This window comes from Alexandromys fortis, unplaced genomic scaffold (genome assembly GCF_014885135.2).
Source record: "Alexandromys fortis isolate MF-2015 unplaced genomic scaffold, M_Fortis_MF-2015_v1.1 scaffold_7, whole genome shotgun sequence".
Lineage (NCBI taxonomy): Eukaryota > Metazoa > Chordata > Mammalia > Rodentia > Cricetidae > Alexandromys > Alexandromys fortis.
Window position 1 is genome coordinate 4423024 of NW_026067920.1, and position 13945 is coordinate 4436968.

The 13945-nt window shown below is 45.0% G+C and overlaps 1 protein-coding gene across 1 annotated transcript in view; it reads left to right on the plus strand.

Moving 5' to 3' along the window:
• The window catches only part of Poln (DNA polymerase nu), a 131983-nt gene that overhangs the window by 97596 nt on the left and 20442 nt on the right, over positions 1-13945 (plus strand). The window contains exon 18 of the mRNA XM_050140848.1: positions 11074-11156. Coding sequence (XP_049996805.1) covers positions 11074-11156 — 83 coding nt within the window. The remainder of the gene's footprint in view (positions 1-11073; positions 11157-13945) is intronic.

Sequence of the window (13945 nt, forward strand, 5' to 3'; positions counted from 1 at the left end):
GAGCTTCAGAGGTCAGTGCTGCAGAAACAGTGCCCTGCAGGAATGCAGAGGTACGGAGACACAGCAGTGTAGAGCTCAAGAGAAAGTGGTCCGAGTCAGAGGAACAGAATCCACCTGGAAACTCTTCACTGTCAAGGGACAGAATGCTAGAATCCTGAGGAGGCATACCTTCGAGGGTGTCTTGAGGGCATTTCTGTAGTTTAGCTGAGGAGAGACTACCCTAAGTGTGTCCATACCATCCACGGCTGCAACCACAGACTAAATGAAAGGGGAAGGCAAGCTGAGCATCAGTTTGCCGAATGATTCTATGTCAACTTGTCACAAGCTGAAGTCATCTGAGAAGAGGGAACTTCGACTGAGAAAATGCCTTCATAAGACTGGGCTCTATGTAAACCTATAGGGCATTTTCTTAATTAGTGATCAATGGGGGAGGCCCAGCCCATGGTGGGAGATGCTATCCCTGGGCTGGTGGTCCTGGGTTCTGTAAGAAAGCTGGATAAGCAAGCCATGTTTAGCAAGCCAGTAAGCAACACCCGTCGTGGCCTCTGCATCAGCTTTTGCTCCATCTGTTTGAGTTCCTCTTCTGGCTTCCTTCAGTGATGAACAGTGATGAAACGATGAATGGTGTAGCCAAATAAGCCCTTTCCTCCCCAACCTACTTTTGGTCAAGGTGTTTCATTGCAGCAATAGAAACCCTAACTAAGACAATCAACATTCATGTATTTCTACATCCCGACTGTGAACAAAAGTGACCGGACATTTATATCAAGCTCCCCCCTCTATGCCTTCCCAACCATGATAGATCCTATCCCCTCAGGCCATAAGCCAAAGTAAACACTTCCTCTCTTAAGTTGATTTTGTCATGGATTTTTGTCACAACAAGATAATACAGAAAATCAGTACAAAGAGGTAGAGTTGGGGCTGTAGCAAACCTCACCATACAGCTTTGTGGGCCGTTGGAATTTGGCAGGATGAATGAGGAGGAATATAGAATTGAAGACTGGAAAAGCCTACAATGCTGTAGGCAGAATTTACTAGGCCATTCTGGTGAAAGTGTGGAAGAGTGGAAAGCTGAAAAGAATGTGGGCAGTGGAAGCCTGGCTCATAAGGTTTCTGAGGTGAAAAAAACTGATGGAAACTGGGGTAGAGGCTACTAGTGTTACAGTTCTGGCAAATGATCTGGCTACAGTTTGTCTGTGTCCTGAAAATTAAGTGAGGCAGAATTCAAAAATAATAGACTAAGTCATGTGGAGGAAATTTTAAGGCAGCATAGTGTTTGAATTAAGGCATGGCTCTTGTTCTATACAGTTACTGGGGCTTGGAATGAGAAGTCAAAGCAGGAAGAGGTATAGAAAATGTGGAATTTGGGGAGCAAAGAAGTGAGTTTAAAGTTGCAGACAAGCCAAGTGCAAAGAAAGCAGCTGTCATTGATAGAGTTCTGATGAAGAGAAATCCGAGTTTCTGTATTGGAACAATAAGAAAGATGCTTTGGGGCAAGACTGCCAGTCGAAGGCACCAACTTCTGAAAATGCATATCCATCAGAAAGGAGAGAGTGAACTGAGCAGTTGAAGGGGTTCCCTACTGGAAAGCAACTGTCTTAGGAAGTGTTTTCCCTGGTTCAACTACCAAGGCATACAGAGACTACTGTAGCTATGGTAGAAGGGAGTCAGACTACATCTGGAGCTGGCCATAGAACTTGGTGGCAGCCTCCCTTGGTGCTGGTTTGCTGAATACGTAAGTGAGGGGTCATGGAGGCTTGCATCAAGCAGGGTCAGATCCTGCAAGATTCTGAGAAGCCATTGTGTAAGCCTGTGAAAGTAAAGCTTCAGTTCTGAAACCAGACTGAATTTTATGTTAGTATTAAAGCAAAAGACAGAGTCACAGAGATCACTCTTGCTAGAAGAAATAAGGAGGAGCCTAAAGACATTCTACTGTGTTTGCTCACATGAATGAGCAGTACTTGAAGGTTTCCTTTGAGACAGAGGACTGTGGAGTGATTGCTGTGGGTCAGCACTGTGAAGCTCATCGCAGAAGCTTGTCAAAACCATCAAAACTCACTGGCTCATTTCATGATCATCATCATCATTTTTGGGTCAGGGAGAAGTCTAGCTAGATCCATGTTTTAGGTGAGGGATATAGAGTGACAGGTTGTTAGAAGATTTGACCACTCTTTACATATGTGTTGAATTCATGCCTTTCCCAGTTCCAGCCCCATCTTCTACCTTGGATTGTGCCTGGCCCTACAAAGTTAAATATCCCTATGGCTGCCACCCTGAAGGCATGTACACTTACTTGTGCACAGGTACACATGAACCCACACTTGCTGTGCACACATGCATGTATGCACACACACAGATATTCCTTACTCTTCATAAGTATGTGGAATTCTCTTGTTTGCTGAACATCCTTCTTCTCTCTTGTATGCATGTATTTATACTTTTTTCCTTTGCTTTATTTGCTTGCTTGTTTGTTTGTTTGTTTGTTCATTTGTTTGAGACAGTGTTTCTCTATGTAACAGTCCTGACTGTCCTGGAACTCACTCTGTAGACCAAGCTGACTTCAAACTCAGAGATCCTTCTGCCTCTGCCTTCCCAACGGCTTAGATTCAAGGTGTGCACCACCACCACCTACCTCTTTTGCTTTATTTTAATAATGTATCTGAAGCGGAAAAGATAGATGTGTGTTCCATTAATGTCGACATTGACCAAATGTCCATCAAATGACTTTCAGGAAGGGGCTCTGTGTTTCACTGTTGTTTCTGGCCAAGAAGTATGATAGCATGGGAAAGGCTGAGAGGTTCTTGTCACCATCCAGTAAGAGTTAGGGAAACGTCAGTAGAGATGGTGGGAAGGTCCAAACTCTGGTGGCATTAGAAGGTGGAACCAACAAGAGCTAGGAATGGCCTGGATGTGTGAGTGCAGGGAGGGTTCATGCACCGGTGAAGGAAGTGAGTCCGTCACCACTCCTGCTCCATCCTCAAAAAGATGACAGGTAACTATGGTGACGAGAAGGATCTTGGGGAGAGAAACTGGGAGCTATTCAAGTGGTGAGTATCAATGGTTGCTGTCAGGCTGTGCACACTTCTGAAGGAAGCCAGTGGTGGTGCTGGTTCTCTCGTCTGCACATGGGTGTCAGCACATGAAATGACAGTGAGGCTATAATCTGTGCATCAGTCACTTCCTCCCATGGCCACAGATGCAACTGTCACTGCTTATGTGATCTGATGGACAGGAGTGACCATGTGAAGTTCTCAGTTAAACAAGAAAGACACTGTGTCGCCTGTGTGGCTCCTTGTAGGAGATTTATTATTTGTTAGGGGCTCCAGGACTAGAGCTGTTAGAGAACTCAATGGTGGGTCTTCAATTTTGCTTTCCTACAAGATAGAACAAGTACATTCATCCACTGTCAGTGGACAAATGAGGCATTCACTGTAGAAACATTCTGGCGGTTCCCCTGAAAGCTAAAGAAAGTACCATGTGACCTGAGAGTAATGAAAAATGCTCATCCAGACTCATGTGTGAATGAGTATCCATGGTGGTCTTATTCGTTCAAATAGCAGTTTCAATGAGTCCTGGCCAGCCATTTGTAGAATGTCCTCAGCTTGGTGCTTATAATAGGATTATGGACTGAGGAGGAGGATCACAGTCTCACGACCTCACCTGAAGGACACTCTTCAAGAGAACTTGTGACTGTTGATATTAGTGGGCTACAGAGGTGTCTCTACCTGTGGGAGAGAATTATGAAGCTCACTCTACAACTGAGGGGTAGACAGTGATGCCCTGCCTTCTTAGTTCAAAGTGTGAACATAATTCATACTTCTACACAGGGAATTTGTCTGCTCTTGTTTATTTATTAATTTATTCAGTTAATTATTTGTCATCTGGGCTCATGAATATTCTATTTAGGTTATAATCTAGAAATGCTTTTGTTTTGTTGTTTGATTTATTCAGCTGGCTCCTGTGTCCCTTTAACTGTACTTCTTTAAATGTGTATGTGTGCACGTGCGCATATGTGTACATATGTGTGTACCTACTTTCTGGCACTACAAGGTTTCCAGGCTTCATCTAGTATGTTTCCTGCCTCAGTTCTAGAACCCTGTTCTCTCTATAAGAAGGTGGTGTTAGAAGCCAAACTCTAGGCCATGGGTGTGTGCTTTGCTGCTGGGGAGTCATTGCTTCTAGTCCCTCATCTAGCAGTGGAAGGAAATGCATGTGTGAGTGTTCCCTGTACGTACATATCTATCTATACATATTTTTATTAAACATCTGTAGTTATATAAGGTTTAATGTTTACTAGAGACTTGGGAGTCTTTAGGCATAAAAACAAAAGACATGAGACCAAGGCCACTATGCAGGAAATACTGGCAAGGCTTAGGGGGTTCACAGCTCTTTACTGGCAGGCAGTTCCCTGAAGAAAGGCTTTTATTGCTGTGCCGGGTTGGCTATCAGCACTCATCATCTTGCCTGAGACCTTTAGGTGCTGAGGCAGAGGCTGCAATGTAGAAAGACCCTCTCAAAACAAACAAACAGACCAAATTTAGTCTCTATCTAGAAACTAAAATTCACAGAAGAGGAATCTTAAGGTAAAGAGTCCATATATACTGTAAGGATTTCTTTCAGAAAGATATTAATTTGATTTTGTATCAGAAGTGTATATGAACATGTATCAGAAGCCCCATCCATTATTATAAGGTCAAGTTTGCTTAGTTTGGTAGGTAAGACAATTCTTTTTTTTTCCCCTTTGGTTTTTTGAGACAGGGTTTCTCAGTGTAGCCCTGGCTGTCCTGGAACTCACTCTATGGGCCAAACTGGCCTTGAACTCACAGAGATCTGCCTCCCAAATGCTGGGATTAAAGGCCTGCACCACCACGCCCAGTGATAAGATAATTCTTAATGAGTATATTTACATTTGCTTAATTGTTTCAAGCCAAATTTTTACTTATCATTGATCATTTATTTCTCTTCTATTAATTGCTTATATGTATAATTTGCTCATTTTGTCATTCGTATTTTTGTGACATCTGTGATTTCTTATTCCTTTGGCAGACGTAATGCCGATTTCCCCCAATGTTGTTTTTTCTTAAAGATAGATAGATAGATAGATAGATAGATAGATAGATAGATAGATAAATAGATAGATTTAGTGTTCTATCCGCGCTAGAAGAGGGCACCGGATCTCATTATAGATGGTTGTGAGCCACCATGTGATTGCTGGGAGTTGAACTCAGGATCTCTGGAAGATCAGCTAATGCTCTTAACCCCAGGGCCATCTCGTCAGCCCTTCCCCCAGTTTTTTACTGGTCTTTATTTACGTTTACTCCTGTTCTGGAGACTGGGCCCACAGCCTTACATATACTAAGCAAATGCTCTATCACTGAGCTTTATCCCTAGCTCTGTAGAAAGAATTGGTTTTTGCCATGGTGATAGTAAGTTGTCCAGGTTGGCTTCAAATGCTCTGCATAAGTCTAGGCAGCCTTGAACTTACCATCCATCTACTTGGGCATTCTAAGAGGCTGGGTAATGTGAATTTATATACTCAAAATTTTTATTTTATGCCATCAAGTCTATTGACTTTTTAATGCTGCCTTTTTATGCTGAGGGCAGGCAGGTTCTCACTGTGTTGCTCAGACTGAGCTTAAGTGATGATCCTCCAGCCTTAGACTTCCAAGTAACTTGTAAGTCTACACCACCATGCCCAGTGTGATGGTGAATATCGATTGTCAGTTTGACAGGATTGAGACTCACCTAGGAGACACAAGTCTAGGCATGTCTGGGGGACTTTGATGTTTGTGGACTGTGTTAATTGAAGACCTGTTATAAATGTGGTCACCACTATTCTGGAGTCTGGAGTCCTGGATGAGTAAGGAGAAAGTGAGCTAACACCAGCATTCATTTCTCTCAGCTTCATGAGTGCACATGCAATGTAGCCAGCTGCCTCAAGTTCTTGTTGCCAGGCCTTCCCACCATGATGGACCAAAATAACAAACCCTTCCTTCCTTCCTTAACACTCTGACAGGTATTTTATCATCACACAAGAGATGTAAGCAGGGCATCCTGCTTGCTTTTGTCTCTGTATCTTTTTGTTTTTGAGGCAGGGTTTCTCTGTGTATAGCTCTGCTGTCCTGGAACTCTCTCTGTAGACCAAGCCAGCCTCAAACTCACAGAGATCCCCCTGCCTCTACCTCCCAAGTGCTGGGATTAAAGGTGTGTGCTACCACTACCTGGTGCAAATTGTTCTGTTTAAATGTTTGCTCCAGACAACACATCAAACAGGAATCTGCCTTCATTCATGAGCTGCTGGTACTGAGGCCTGAGTGAATCATCTCCCAAATTAATGGTACTTTTCCAGTACCATTGGTCCTGGAAAGACCCTGTGATAAGATTGTAAACAAAAGAGTGTTTCATGGGACTGGAGAGATGGCTCAGAGGTTAACAGCACTGATGGCTCTTCCAGAGGACCCGGTTCAATGCCCAGCACCCACATGGCAACTCACAACTGTAACTCTGGTTCCAGAGGATCTGGCACCCCCCACATACATACAGGCAAAATGCCAACGCATATAAAAAAATTTAAAGTGTTTCATAAAAAATGCTCTTGGTGGAAAATTTGTAGTCCAGGTAGATAGATTGGGGCAGGAGAGGATGAAAATGAGGAAATCATCAGAAATGGAAGCTGTATATCAACATATATGAGGCAAAGTAAAATCAGTGTCTACAGTGAAGTTTGTATTTCAGTAAAATTAAAAGCAGGCATGAGAAGTATTCATGTAAGTTGACAGGCAAGGAGCAAACAGACAAGAAGGCAACTGTGTTAGTGTTATGTAATTGTCACAAAAGCTGAGACCCAGCTTCTACAGAGGAAGGTTTGTTTTGGCTCGCAGGGTCAGAGGTTCACCCCATGGTCTGACTGCTGTAGGCTGGCAGCACATCATGACGGAAGCCTGCGGTGGATCAGCCTCATTTGCTCCATGACCAGAAGGCAAAACAGACAGGACCAGAGCCCCCAGTCTCACCACAGGGGCTGCATGGAGGGCTCAGCAGTTAAAGCTGCTCTTGCAGAGGATCCAAGTTCAGTTATTAAGTGGCTTGCAGTCAACTATAGCTCCAGCTCCAGGGGCCCAGTGCCCTGCCCTGACTCTGATGCAGCTGATCTCACACGTGCACATGCGTATAATGTTTCTAATCTTTGACAAAGTCGCACCAAGGCTAGCAGGAAGCTTCTGACACATGGCCGTTGGAGGAGCGTTCCCGATCTATTAATTATAAAGACCAGGCACAAATCAAGGATGGCACAGAAAATAATACATTTAAGTACTCATTTTTATCCTTGTCCTTAGTTTCTAAGTGAGTATTGTTTCCTAATCAAGTATATACAATATGGATCATTTGTTTTGGAACTAAAATTGAATACAATACATTTTAAACATTTGTTCTACCTGTCTATCCACAGATCTATCCTATACTAGCCCCAGGCCTATCCCAGCCCTGTCCCAGCCCCGTCCAGCCCTGTCCTGTCCAGCCCTGTCCCAGCCCCATCCCAGCCCTGTCCCAGCCCCATCCCAGCCCTGTCCCAGCCCCATCCCAGCCCCAGTCCAGCCATGTCCCAGTCCAGCCATGTCCAGCCATGTCCAGCCATGTCCAGCCCTGTACTGTCTAGCCCTGTCCAGCTCTGTCCAGCCCTGTCCTGTCCAGCCCTATCTAGCCCTGTCCTGTCTAGCCCTGTCCTGTCCTGTCCAGCCCTGTCCTGTCCAGCCCCATACCAGCCATGTCCAGCCCTGCCCAGCCCTGCCCAGCCCTGTCCTGTCCAGCCTTGTCCAGCCCTCTCTAGCCCTGTCCTGTCCAGCCCTGTCCAGCCCTGTCCAGCCCTGTTCTAGCCCTGTCCCATCCCAGCCTGTACAGCCCTATCTGTTGATACTTAATGAAGTTTCAGTGACTGAGAGGATAGTTTTAGTTTATGGGTTTCTGGTTACTAATAGCTTGAGCTTCATTTCTTTGTTTAGTTCTTTTTCTCTGATTTTTGTTTGCTTCCTCACTTAATCTATATAAGTTTTTAAGAAGAGTATGTTATAATGTTTGTTATGGGCCTGGAGTGATGGGTAGGGGTTAAGAGCACTTGTTGCTCTTGCTGAGAATCCAGGTTCAGTTCCAAGCACCCACACAGAGTTCTTGGTAATGCCAGATTCAGAGGAGGATCAAATGCCCTCTTCTGGCTTTTGCAGGTATCGCATGCAAATGGTGCACAGACACGTGCAGCCGAAACACCTATGCAAACACACACAAATTTTTATGTCCGATTGTAATTGTTGACCTAGAATTTTCTTTCTGTAATTCTATAAAACTTACATAATGTCTTCTGGTAGAAAGTTGGAATTTATATGCTTGAGAGATACAGTTTGTTATACTGTTTCTTTTGGTAATCATCTTTGCCCCGGTCTTGCAAAAGATTTTTTTGCCCTCGTTTCCTTAATATTTAAGTTCTTTGTTTGCTAGGGATACAAGCTCTTTCTCTGAAATGTGTTAAAGATTTTTACCACTATGTGGTTAATTTGGCTTTACATATGGTATCTCATGCCATGCAAAGATTTGGTGTTTTGTGGGTACAAGGAAGTAATGAAATTGTTTATTCTTCATACTGGCAGTGTAGCCTACTTAATAGATTATTTGCTTAATGTGCACTAATATGCCATCTTTATAATTTCCTTTCACATTGTTTCGGTTAGCTTTCTTGTTTTTTATTGTGTTTTGTACTGAAAATATTTTAAAACTTTCTTAATTATTTATAGAGGGATTTAGGGCTATGATTTTTCATTGCTGTTTCCTATATAACCCATTAGTAGATATAAATTGTTGCCATTGGAAACTATGTCATTTTTGTTTTTATTTCCATTCATAGAAAATGCTTTACTTTGAAAATTGTTGGTATTAATGTCCGTGCTATCAGGATCCTGTTCAGAAAGCCTTTTCCTAAGCCTGTAAGTTCAAGGGCATTTCTTACTTTCTCCTCTGCCAGGTTCAGGGTATCAGGTTTTACGTTGAGATCCTTGATTCGTCTTGAGTTGAATCCTGTGCAAGGCAAGAGATACAGATCTAGTTTCATTCTTCTACATGTAGCTATCCAGTTGACTAGCACCATTTGCTGAAGTAGTTGTGTTTTCTCCAGTGTGTTTCATGAGCCTCTTTATGGAAAAATCAGGTGACTGTAGAAATATGGGCTTATATGTGGGTCTTCAATTTCATTCCTTTGGTCAGTTTGGTATATGTTTTTATACCAGTACCATGCTGCTTTTGTTGTTGCTGTTTTTTTTTTTCTATAGCTCTGTGGTATAACTTGAGATCAAGGATGGTGATACCTCCAGCAGTTTTGTTTTTTTAATTCAGGATCCTTTTAGATATCATGAGTCTTTTGTATTTCCATATGAAATTTAAAATTAATTTTTCAATTTCTGTGAAAATGAGTTGGAATTTTGATATAGATTGCATTGAATCTGTAGATTGCTTTTGATAAGATGGCCATTTTTACAATATCTATTATTGTAAACCCTAGTAATCTATAGGCATAGAAGCTTATCTCAATGGCCCCACAGCTCTTTATAAAATCAAGTTTAAGGATGAGATAAACAAGTATATAAAACAGCACAACAGGAAAAGGGGAAGCTAGAGATGTGTTGTTACTTAGATAGAAATTGGGTGATCAAAATGAATGACATCTAACATGTCAGTGGAAGTGCTGGGGGAGGCAGCACCCTGGAGCCATCCCCCACAGACACACTGAAAACTCAAGCAACGCCTGCTAAAACCAACTTTGCCAGAACCCTAGAGAATAGGCAATGGTTTACTCCCACCAGACAAATGCTGGAAAAGGCATCTTGAGAATGGAAGGAGAGATTCATGGTCTATTCTGCCCTTGCTTTGCCCCAGTCAACCCCCTGTGGCAACTGCATGTTTTCTTCCTGCATAGAACCTGGTCCCTGGTTCTGAAGGGAGCAGTGTGCACCTCATTTGCAAAGAAGTGTAGTGGTTTCCATTCTCGCTTATTGGAACTACGAACTACCCGAAGGACCGACTGACAAGGATGCTTATCACTTTTTTTGTGTGTGTGCCTGATATCGAACCCGCTGTAGAGAAGCAGTGGGCATCACTCAACCGCATCATAAGGCAAACAAACAACCTGCAGCTGTCTGGGGCAAAAATAATAGTTGAGGTAAACAAGAGAGCGCAAGACTGGGGTATCTGGGAAAGAGATGCCTCGTGAAGTCAGGTCATTCCAAATCACCTCTGTAAGCTAGGAAATCTAGAAAGCCTCAGGCATCCCAGGGCAGGTGATGTGCTAGGAAAAGGCCTAAGAAAGGCTGAGCCCTCACCTTGATGTGCAGTGTAAACAGGAAGTGAAGGCTAAGACAGTTGGGAATACCGTGACCACAGGAGCCCAACACAGAAGCACAATCACAAGCGCTGAGAGAGCCTTCTGTCTTTTTAGTGCTTGGATCTGTGCTTATTCTGTCACTGAGGCTGGTGCAGATGCTAAGGATGTTTTCAAGAGCAGCAGTCAAGGGAAGCTCTTCTTAGGAAATGCACAGCAGGGAAGATAAACTCTTGGGGCTCTGTGCTTCTCAGCGATTTCAGCTTTAATCTCTGAGACGCTGGTTCACAGGCAGTCAGATGTAGGCCTCACCCTGCTCTCTGTGGGAGATCAAAGCAGCAGCTGGTTGTCCAATTCTGTGAGGGACTTCAAAGGACTCAAACCAGCTCACCTCTGTAGTGACCACAGTTGTGGCCCAGGCCCTGGCAAACACAGGCTCCCCTAAAGTTGAATGGACATTCTTTTATAAAAGCAGTGTTTGGTTTTGATTTATGAGCACACCAGAATTTGAGGGCCACGGCCTCACTGGTGGTGTCTGTTTGGGAGTCTTAGGTGGATGCTGCACACATTACAAGTCTCTGCTGCCCACTGGACAGGCCAAGCTTTAAATGGTGGTTGGCTCCAGGGGAGGCAGTGTGCATGTAATTTGAGCTCTGTCCCTCTGCAGATGGTGCCAATGACAATGATGGATAATATGCTGTTTTTCCATGCAGGAAGGGCATTCCCATGGAGCATGTGACACACATGGACAGAGAACAGACCAAGAAAGTGGTGTACTCTGTGGTCTATGGAGCAGGTGAGCCATAGGGAAGGGCTGGGTTCTTGCCAATGGCTGTATGCCTACATTTAAGTGGGCCATGCTTCAGAGAAATCACTGAGGCTCTGCTGGTATTCCGCTTTCCTCAGCTTCTGTTTCCTGCTGGCCCCATGGGCCTCTGGCATAAAGAGCCTGCACTGGCACTTCGCATGTCAAAGGCGCTGGCTGCACAGCACCACCTGAGTACTGCTCATCTGTTAGGGTGAAATGCCCATCCTGAGCACGAGCCCAAGAAGCTAGGCGTGCTCATCAGTTCTGCCTGCAGCTACTGCAGAGAAGCACAAGGCACCCACTGAACAAGCAATAGTCCTTGGAGAACATCAGATCATATGACGTGTCTAGAAAGCAGCATGGAAGCCAGTAATCAAACCTAGGGGGAGGGGACAGTCATGCATGGTGGGTCTCCTGTCCCATTTCCTCCTTAGCCTCCCCCTTACCACGCCTCCTGGGCGGATTAGAACCTGGTACCTTGGATGCTCCTGCAGATCTGCCATAAACCCCAGGTCTATGCTGCAGGTCTAACGATGCCGCCACCCCCACCCAGGCTCAAATCCCAGTCAATCCTGCCAACTTTTGACCTGCTAATGTCACAAGAAGCCCTGTACCTCTTTGCCCATCCCCTTTGCCATAAAGGCTCTCATAGGGTTGCTGGAGCTACAACTGGCACACTTAACTCACGCCGCTGTCATCTGCTTCCTGATTGTCTGAGTCCTGTTTCAAGGGTGAGCTGTGTTGCTAAGCTTCCAGAGGTCTCTTGACCCTCCAAGCAGGAGCTAGCTCAATAGCAAAGTAGGGTTGCAGGATGAATGTGTGATTCTCCTGAGTGTTGCCTGGCCCTTGCCCCTCTAGCACCAGGGTCACCCCTCACCACAATAGTTGTATCACAGAGAAAGATGGCCTCACAGCACCCACTGGCTCCTTCCGAGTTTCGCGTTGTGTTTTCTGGAGAGGAAGAGCGCCGCACTGTAAATAAGCGTGAGTCATCAGCTGTGATGCTGGTGAGGGGTAATTTGCTGCTTTTAGCCCTGTGGTGACAGGGGCTCCCACCCTGAGCTTCTATCTCTGTTGCTCCATTGTTCCTGCTCCACCTGACAGCTGGAATTACTGTGTGTCTGCTGTTCAGTTCGTGCTGTCTCTATCCCACCCCCCTTATTTGAGCCAGAACCTTGCTGATGAGCAGGCCGAGGGCATAAGTGAATCACCAGGTCCTAGTGCTGCTAGGACCTTAGGAAACCCAGTGGAGGAGCTTTGGACAGGCAACTTGTGCTAGCATACAGGAGTGTGTCCACAGAAGCCATCTCTGAACAACCCAGCAGCTGCCATAGCAGTGCAGAGCCAGGGAGAAACAACTCCAGGGCAACCTTCAGAAACCAGGTATGTGACCACTGTGAGGACTGCGATGAGCACAGAAGGGGAAGCCACAGGGCTGTGAGACGAGCAGAGGAGCACTTGGAAGAGAAGTGGTGTGCATGCCCAGCCACCTGCAGCATATAATACGACTGCCTGCCTGACCTCCTATGACCTCGAATTCATGTACCCCTGTGTTATCTGGGATCTGACCCAAGCTGGCTCACAAGTCCACTACCTCTCCTGTAGCCAGCTGAATTCAGCATCTGCCAACTTACTGGGCACCTCCTCATCTTGCTGGGCCTGCAATAGAAACCCTAGCTAAGACACTATCCTGAGGTCAGCAGGACCCTAGTGTCTTCTGGAAGTCATTCCTAACCCCAAGGCTTGCTGGGCTTGTGCTTTCTAAGGGTTAGCCTAGTACTGAGTCCTCACCATGATTCCTCAGTGAACTCCATATTCAGCTGTCTAATCCACTGGTGCTTACTGGATGCATGCAGAATGCCAGACCCACCCTGTGCCAGGAGGACAGTGGATAAGGGCTCAGCCTGCTCCAAGCACCTGACTCTGTCAGGAGAAACCAAGCCTCATACTGAGTACCCAAGGGATTGTATTTATGATGGAGCCCAGAGCAGCAACACCTGGACTGTACGGGAAGTTCTGTTCAAGTAGACCAGACAGCATTCCTGGGGCTCTCTGTGGCTAGGCACTTGCTCAGCCCTTGAAACAGAAGTGCCCTAGTTATATTTCTGTTGAAAAAAAAAAAAAACTGCTGGAAAGCAGCTTAGGGAAGAAAGGTTTAATTATACTTACAATTCCAGGCTGCAGTCCATTATTGTTGTAGGGAAGTTAAGGCAGGAACTTAGGCATCACATCCACAGTCAAGAGCAAAAAGAGAAGAAACACATGGATCCTTCCTTGCTGCTGGCTGGCTGCTCTCTTAGACTGTACAGAAGCCTTGTCTCTGGAATAGTGCTGCCCACAGTGAGCTGGGCCTTCCTACATCAGTCAAAACTATTCCCTATAAACATGCTCAAAGACCAGCACGATCTCAGCTGAGGCTCTCTTCCCAGGTGGCTCTACTTTGTGTCAAGTCAACAATTAAAACTAAGGACACAATCTGCCCCTCAACTTGGCATGCAAGTGCTGTAACTTTCCACTCCTTGACCTGGAAGTCTCACTTTATTTTTTATTTTTATCTTATGTGCATTGGTGTTATGCTTGCATATATCCAACATAGTGTTGGGTCCCTTGAAACTGGAGTCATAGACAGTTGTGAGCTGCCGTGTGGGTGCTTGGAAATGAACCTCCGTCCTCTGGAAGAGCAGCCAGTGTTCCCAACTGCTGAGATATCTCTCCAGCCCTCATATTAATTTTATACAATCCAATTCCAAAAACCTCTAAAAGTCTTCAAAAATTCC